At 35.2% G+C, this 8834-nt stretch overlaps 1 protein-coding gene across 2 annotated transcripts in view; it reads left to right on the forward strand.

Annotated features, from left to right (window-relative positions):
- Positions 1-8834, forward strand: part of TBC1D32 (TBC1 domain family member 32) — a 246731-nt gene that overhangs the window by 23806 nt on the left and 214091 nt on the right. For both annotated transcript variants that reach the window (XM_069076948.1, XM_069076949.1), the window contains exon 5: positions 11-79. In XM_069076948.1, coding sequence (XP_068933049.1) covers positions 11-79 — 69 coding nt within the window. The remainder of the gene's footprint in view (positions 1-10; positions 80-8834) is intronic.

Genomic DNA, 8834 nt, shown 5'->3' on the forward strand with positions numbered 1-8834 from the left:
TGTTTTTCAGAGTTATAAATTCAGTCAAGGAAAATTACAATTACTTTTAGAACAGCTGGACCCTGGGCAACCTAAAGAGGTATGTTTAAAGGAAAAAAAACATTCATAAAACTTTTTATATATCATATATTAATAATGGGTTATAGACATGATGAAAGCAAGATAGTGATTCATCATAGCCAGCCCTAGACAGACTAGCTCTAATTTTTTTTTTTTTTGCTTTTTGGAAAGGGGAGGGCAGGGCAATTGAGGTTAAGTGACTTGACCAAGGTCACACAGCTAGCTAGGGTTAAAGTGTCTGAGGCCGGATTTGAACTCAGGTCCTCCTGACTCCAGGGTGGTGCTCTCACTGTGCCACCTAGCCACTCCTCTGATTTTTCTTATCAGATATGTCTGCATTCAAATTAAAGTCATTAGGATATTTAAGGCAGTTTCTTAGAAAGAAAGAATAGAATTCAGAAAAGTGGGCTAATATTATTTATACATACATGTATATAAATATTTTTAACATCAGCTTAATTTGTGTATTCCTCCTCCATCCCTACCTGAAAACCATCCTGTGTAAAGAAAAAAAAATAAAAGATAAAGAAAGTAGTTTCAGAAAAATGAGGAATGGGGCGGCTAGGTAGCACAGCGAGTAAGAGCACCAGCTCCAGTGTTGGGCTGATCTGGGGATCGAATCCGGGCTCAAACACTTAGCATCTACCCAGAAACACCTGGCCATGTAACCTTGAGCAAGTTACTTAACCCCAATTGCTTAGGGGTGGCCAGGTGGCTCAGCAAGTAAGAGCACTGGCTCCAGTGTCGGGATGACCTTTTGATCAAATCCGGGCTCAGATACTTAACACCACACCCAGAAAGAACTGGCTGTGTAACCTTGAGCAAGTTACTTAACCCCGATTGCTTAAAAAAAAAATTATAAAAAAAAAAAGGGAGGAATAACACAAACCAAGTATGATAGTACATGCAGTGTTTCACATTCACAATTCCCCACGCAAAAGAGTTTGTTTTCACCTTTAGTTTCTGACTTGCTTATCTAAAGACCTGGGCTACATGCATCTCTTGAAACCGTGTCTTTCCCAGGTGGTGGAATGAAATAGGATGATTAAAGAACCCTGACTCATTCTATATGTCCCGTGAATTAGCCAGTACATATTTCTTTTTTTCCCAATTAATTAATTAATTAAAATATTCTTTTCTTTTTAAATTTTGAGTTCCAAATTCTCTCCTTCTCTCCTGCTGCCTCCCACAGTCACTGAGAAAGCAAGCAATATGTCATTATACATGTGAAATCATATAAATATATATTAATATATTTGTTTCATTTTTTAAAAGTTTATTTATTTTTAGTTTTCAGCATTCACTTTCATAAGTTTTAAGTTTTCTCCCCCTCCTGTTCCTCCTCCCTCTTATATATAGCCTTTTTTTTTTTTAGTGCAAGAAAAGTAAAGAAAATGAAAAAAAAATTATAGTTCAATTTGCACTCAGACTTCAACAGTTTTATCTCTGGAAGTGAAAGCATTTGTACATCATGAGTCCCTTGTAATTGTCTTGAATCATTATATTGATCAGAGTAGCTCAGTTTTTCACAGTTGATAATCATAACATTCCTATTATTGTGCTCAATGATTTCCCACTTTTTCCTACTTCACATCAGTTCATATAGGTCTTACCGTGTTTTTTTTTTTCTGAAGCCATGCCCCTCATCATTTCCCACAGCATGATATTATCCCATCACAAACATATGCCACAACTTGTTCAGCCATTCCCCAATTGATGAGCATTCCTTCCATTTCTAATTTTCTGCCACCACAAAAAAAATTGCTATTAACATTTTTGTACATATAATTCCTTTTCATTTTTCTTTGATCTCTATGGAATACACACCTTGTAATGGTATTGTTGGGTCAAAAAGTATGCCCAGTTTTATAGACCTTTGTACCTAGTTCCAAATTGTTTTCCAGAATGGTTGGACCAGTACTATTCCACCAGCAGTTCATTAGTGTACCTTTTTTTTTCCTTCATCCCCTCCAGAGTTCATTTCTAATAAGTGTGAGGCAGTACCTCAGAATTGTTTTAATTTGCCTTTCTCTAATCAAGAGCAAACTGTTTACATCCCTATATGAGAAGCTGATAACTGAAAATATTGAAATTTATATAATTATCATGACCTTTTAAAGGTATATACATAGACAGAGGATGTGGGTATAAATGGAGTAATCTGATGATAAAAGAAAAAAACTTATTAAGGGGTTCAAAGGGAATGTAATGGGATAAAAGGAAAGGATGAGACAGAAAAAGGTAAATTATGCCATACAAAGAGGCATAAAAACATACTATAGTAGAGGGGAAGGAAAAAGGGAGAAGAACATCATTTGAACATTATTCTCACTGGTTCTGGTTCAAAGAGGGATCAACATAATCAGTTAAGTTTAAGATTCTAACATGAAAAGACGCAAAAACTCATTAAATAGAGGGAAAAGAGGGAGGGAGAGGAGCACTGTATGAAATTTACTCTCATTGATTTGGGTTCAAAGGGAGAATAACATACTCTGATAAGTATAAAAATCTATCCTGTCCTATAGGCAGTAGGAGGGTAAGGGGGTATGAGAAGGGGGAGGATTAGAAGGGAAGGAAATAGCAGTAAGGGAACAGGGTTGGTAAAGAAGGGGAAGGGTCATAGGGTGGGAACACTGAGGGAGGCAGTGATCAAAAGGAAAACCCTTAAAGAGGGGAAGGAGAAGGAAGAAACAAAAACATAAGCAGGGGAGGGAATAGAATAGAGGGAAAGAGACAGATAGTAATTATTACTGTTAATGGAATGGGATGAACTCTCCCATAAAACAGAGGTGGATAGCAGAATGGATTAAAAACCATAATCCTACAATATGCTGTCTACAAGAAACACACTTAAAACAAAGGTGTAACCACAGGGTAAAGTTAAAAGGCTGGAGTAGAATATATTATGCTTCAGCTAAAGTAAAAAAACCAGGGGTAGCAATCATTATCTCAGATAAAGCAAAAGCAAAAATAGATCTAATTAAAAGAGATAAGGAAGGAAGCTATATCCTGCTAAAAGGCACCATGGAGAATGAAGCAGTATCATTACTTAACATATATGCACCAAGTGGTATAGAGTCCAGATTCCTAGAGGAGAAGTTAAGGGAATTAGAGGAAGAAATAGATAGCAGAACTATACTAGTGGGTGCCCTTAATCTCCTCCTCTCTGAACTTGATAAATCTAACCTCAAAATAAACAAGAAAGAAGTAAAGGTGAATAGAATTTTAAAGAGGCTAGATATGATAGATCTCTGGAGAAATGGGGGGAAAAAGGGATATACTTTCTTCTCAGTGGTTCATGGCATATACTCAAAAATTGACCATGTACTGGGGCATAAAAACCTCACAATTCAGTTGCAGAAAGGCAGAAATATTAAATACATCCTTCTCAGATCATGATGCAATAAAAATCACATGCAATAAAGGGCCATGGGAAGATAAACTAAAAACTAATTGGAAATTAAACAATTTAATCATAAAGAATGAATGGGTCAAACAAGAAATTATAGAAACAATCAGTAACTTCATTGAAGAGAATGAAAATAATGAGACAACACAACCAAAATTTGTGGGATGCAGCAAAGGCAGTTCTTAGGGGAAGTTTTATATTCCTGAGTGCATACATGAATAAATTAGAGAAAATGGAGGTCAATGAATTGGGCATGCAATTGAAAAAGCTAGAAAAAGAACAAATTGAAAGTCCCCAGTTAAATACTAAATTAGAAATACTTAAAACCAAAGGAGAGAATAATAAAATTGATATTAAGAAAACTGTTGAATTAATAAATAAAACCAAGAGTTGGTTTTATGAAAAAAACAATAAAATTGATAGACCCATAGTCAGCATGATAAAAAAAAAGAATAAAAAAATGAAAAGGGTGAATCTACCTCCAATGAAGAGGAAATTAAAACAATAATTAGGAATTATTTTGCCCAATTGTATGCGCATAAATTTGACAATCTTAGTGAAATAGATGCATATTTACAAAAATATAAGTTGCTCAGAGTAACTGAAAAGGAAGTAAATTACTTAAATAACCCCATCTCAAAAAAAGAAATCGAACAAGACATCAGTGAACTCCCTAGGAAAAAGTCTCCAGGGCCAGATGGATTTGCTAGTGAATTCTATTAAAATATTTAAAGAACAATTGATTCCAATATTCTATAAATTATTTGGGGAAATTAGTGAGGCAGGAGTCCTACCAAATTCTTTTTATGACACAAATATGGTAATGATATCTAAATCAGGAAAAAATAAAACAGAGAAAGAAAATCATAGACCAATTTCCCTCATGAATATAGATGCAAAAATTCTAAATAAAATATTAGCAAAAAGACTACAGAAACTTATCACAAGAATAATATACTTTGATCAGGTAGGATTTATTCCAGGAATGCAAATATGGTTTAATATTAGGAAAACCATTAGTATAATTGATCATATCAACAATAAAACAAGCAAAAACCACATGATTATCTCAATAGATGCAGAAAAGGCTTTTGATGAAATACAATATCCATTCCTATTAAAAACACTAGAAAGTATAGGAATAAATGGAGCCTTCCTTAAAATAATAGGTAGCATCTATTTAAAGCCATCGGCAAGTATTTTATGTAATGGGGATAAGCTAGAAATATTTCCAGTAAGATCAGGGGTGAAACAAGGGTGTCCACTATCACCCCTCTTATTTAATCTGGTACAATGTTAGCGTAGCAATTAGAGAAGAAAAAGAAATCAAAGGAATCAAATTGGGCAAAGAAGAGACCAAGCTATCACTCTTTTCAGATGATATGATGATATACTTAGAGAATCCTAGAGAATCAAGTAAAAAACTACTTGAGACAATAAATTTGGCAAAGTTGCAGGATATAAAATAAACCCACATAAATCCTCAGCATTCCTGTATATTTCTAATGAAATTCAACAGCAAGAGATACAAAGAGAAATCCCATTTAAAGTTACTGTTGTCACTATAAAATATTTGGGAATCTACCTGCCAAAACAAACCCAGGACCTATATGATCACAACTACAAAACACTTTTCACACAAATAAAGTTAGATCTAACTAATTGGAAAAACATCAATTGCACATGACTGCATCAAGCTAATATAATAAAAATGTAAATTTTACCTAAATTAAATTATATATTTAGTGCCATATCAACCAATTTACCAAAAGACTACTTTAGAGAGCTAGAAAAAATAGTAAAAAAATTCATTTGGAGAAACAGAAGGTCCAGAATATCAAGGGAATTAATGAAAAGAAATGCTAGGGAAGGTGTACTAGCTATACCAGATTTTAATCTGTATTATAAAGCAGCAGTCCTCAAAACTGGTACTGGCTGTATTATTGGTACTGGCTGAGGAATAGAGTAGTGGATCAATTTGGGTACATGAGACTCAGCAGTCAATGACTATAGTAATTTACTGTTTGATAAACCCAAAGACCTTAGTTTTGGGGATAAGAACTCACTATTTGACAACAAGTGCTGGGAAAACTAGACTATAGCATGGCAGATACTGGGCATAGACCATTATCTTACACCATATCCCCAAATCACGTCTAAATGGGTGTATGATCTAGGTATAAAAGCTGATAATATAAGCAATCTGGGAAAGCAAAGAATAGTTTACCTGTCAGATTTGTGGAGAGGGGAAGACTTTATGACCAAACAAGAATTACAAAGGATTATAAAATGTAAAATGGATAATTTTGATTACATTAAATTGAAAAGCTTCTGTATAAACAAAGCCAGTGTAACCAAGAGTAGGAGGGAAGTGGAAAATTGGGATTTTTAAAATTGTAAAAATTAGAATTTTTACAACCTATGCCTCTGATAAAGGACTCGTTTCTAAAATATACAGAGAATTGAGTCAAATCCATAAGAATACAAATCATTCCCCAGTTGATAATAGGTCAAAGGATTTGAACAGGCAGTTTTCAGAGGAAGAAATTAAAGATATCTATAAGCACATGAAAAAATGCTCTAAATCACTATTGATTAGAGAAATACAAATCAAAAGAACTCTGAGGTACTACATCTCACCAGTCAGATTGGCTAAGATGACAAAACAGGAAAATGACAAATGCTGGAGAGGATGTCGACAAATTGGAACACTAATGCATTGCTGGTGGAGTTGTGAACTGATCCAGCCTTTCTGGAGAGCAATCTGGAATTATCCCTAAAGAGCTATAAATATTTTCATACCCTTTGACCCAGCATTGCCACTTCTAGGGTTGTATCCCAAAGAATCTTAGAATTGTGAGGAAGACCCATCTGTACAAAAATATTTATAGCAGCTCTTTTTGTGGTGGCAAAGAATTGGAAATTAAGGGGGTGCCCATCAATTGGGGAATGGCTGAACAAGTTGTGGTATATGCCTGTAATGGAATACTATTGTGCTATAAGAAAGGAGGAGCAGATGGACTTCATATTTACCTGGAGAGGCTTATACGAACTGATGCTGAGTGAGAAGAGTAGAACCAGGAGAAATTTGTACACAATTACAGACACGATGTATGTGTGATGACCAACTTTGATAGACTGGACTCTTCTCAGCAATGCAGGGTTATAAGTCAACTCCAAAAGACTCATGATGGAAAGAGATGTCTACATCCAGAGAAATAACTGAGTTTGAATCCAGATTCAAGTAAACTACCTGCTCTTTTTCTTGTTTGGTTTTGTTTCCTCTTTCCTATTGTTCATTCCCTCTGATACAGTTCTTCTTTATAACCTTACTAATGTCTAATGTGAAAGTATTTGCAGATCCTATACTTGATTGCATGCCGCCATGGCGGGGGGGGGGGGTTGGGGGGGGGGGAAGGGGGGGAGGGAGAGGGAGAAAATTTGAAACTCAAGAAATTGTGAAACTAAATCTTGTAAACTAAAAGCAAACAAACAAATTAATCAAGACCAAAAAATTCTCTCTTTTCCCTTCTGTAATATCATAATCCAAGTCCTCTGCTCATTTAACGTGGAAGCTGCTATATCTTGTGTAATATCCTGACACTTGCTCCACAATATTTGAATTGCTTATTTCTTGCTACTTGAAATATCTTCTGGAATTGGCTATAGCTTTCCTGGGAATTTTCATTTGGGATCTCTTTCACAAGGTGATGCGTAGATTCTTTCAATTTTGATTTTATCCTCTGGATCTGAGATATTGGGGGTTTTCCTTGATAATTTTGTTAAAATTGATTTCCAAGCTCTTTTTTGATCATGCCTTTCAGGTAATCCAATAATTCTTAAGTTATCTTTCCTTGATCTATTTTCCCAGATAATTTCATTTTCTTATGAGATACTTCACATTTCTTTTTTTTTTTTTTCATTCCTTTGATTGTGTTTTATTGTTTCTTGATGTCTCATGGAGTCATTAGCTTCTACTTGCCCACAACTCTAATTTTTAAGGAATTATTTTCTTCAGTGAGATTTTGTACCTTTTTTTCCCCCATTTGGCTAATTCTGTTTTTTAAGGAGTTCTTTTCTTCAGTGAATTTTTGTACCTCCTTTTCCATTTGTCCTAATTGGCTTTTTAAGGAGTTCTTTTCTTTAGTGAACTTTTGTATCTCTTTTACCAGTAGGGCAGTTCTGACTTTTTTAAGGTGTTATTTTCTTCAGTATTCTTTGTGCCTCTTTTACCAAACCATTCACTTTTCATGATTTTTTTTTCCTATTACTCATTTCTTTTCCCAGTTTTTCCTCTACCACTCTTACCTCTTTGACTCTTCTAGGAATTCTCATTGGGTCTTGGGTTCAGTTATCATCTCCTAATTTATGTTATACAATCTCAGCTCTTGAGGTTGGTATGTCATTGAATATATTAACTAGAATTATATGAACTCAACAATGCTCTTACTGCTGGTAGGCAAACTTTCTATAATTGCTTCATAAACTTACTATCCTGCTCTCTACAGTGACTTTTCCAAATGTTTTCATCCCTCTTCAAACCTCCCATAGCTCTCCCTTCCCCCAGCATGTCACTGAGAACTTTGCCTTATATTTTACAGAAGAATATTGATGTTATTTAACCTGTGCTTCCTCTTTCCCCCTCTTCATCATCTCATTTCACTCAGATGCTGTCTGCCACTCTTTCTTTTACCTTGTCTCTTAAGACGTGGTAACCCTTCTTACCAAAGCAAACCCCTATCTGCCCAAGTGATCATTTTCCATCCCATCTTTTCCAACAGAATGCCCCCTTTGTCATTCATTCTCACTCACTTATCTTCAGCCTCTCTTGTCTACTGCTTCCTTCCCTATCACCTATATGATATGTGTCCCCTTTCCTCAAAAAACTCTTACTTGATCCTTCCATCCCACTATCCTTCTATATCTCTTCTGCCCTTTGTGGCTAAACTCCTTTAAGAAGGCCATCTATGATAGATTTCTCTACTTCTTTCACTCTCTTCTTATTCTTCTCCAGTTTGACTTTAGTTTTCATCATTCCACTGAAATTGCTCTTTCCAAAGTTACTAATGATTTCATTGCCAAATCCAATGACCGTTCCTTAATCTGATCTTTCTGCAGTTGTTGATACTGTTCATCACCCTCTTCTCCTTGATACTTCCCTCTGGTTTTTGGGACATCATTCTCTCCTGGTTCTCCTCTTACCTATAAGACTATTCCTTAGTTTCCTTTTCTGGATCTTTATGCAGATCATACCCTTTAACCTTAGGTGTTTCACAGGATTCTGTCCTGGGTCATCTTCTCTTCTCCTTCTGTACTACTGTATCAGCAATGCCATATTCACAATGCCTATAGAGATTACAAATAT

The sequence above is a fragment of the Petaurus breviceps genome, unplaced genomic scaffold (assembly GCF_028583685.1).
Source record: "Petaurus breviceps papuanus isolate PSGF00001 unplaced genomic scaffold, PetGlider_PUasm1.0 90977, whole genome shotgun sequence".
Classification (NCBI taxonomy): Eukaryota; Metazoa; Chordata; class Mammalia; order Diprotodontia; family Petauridae; genus Petaurus; species Petaurus breviceps.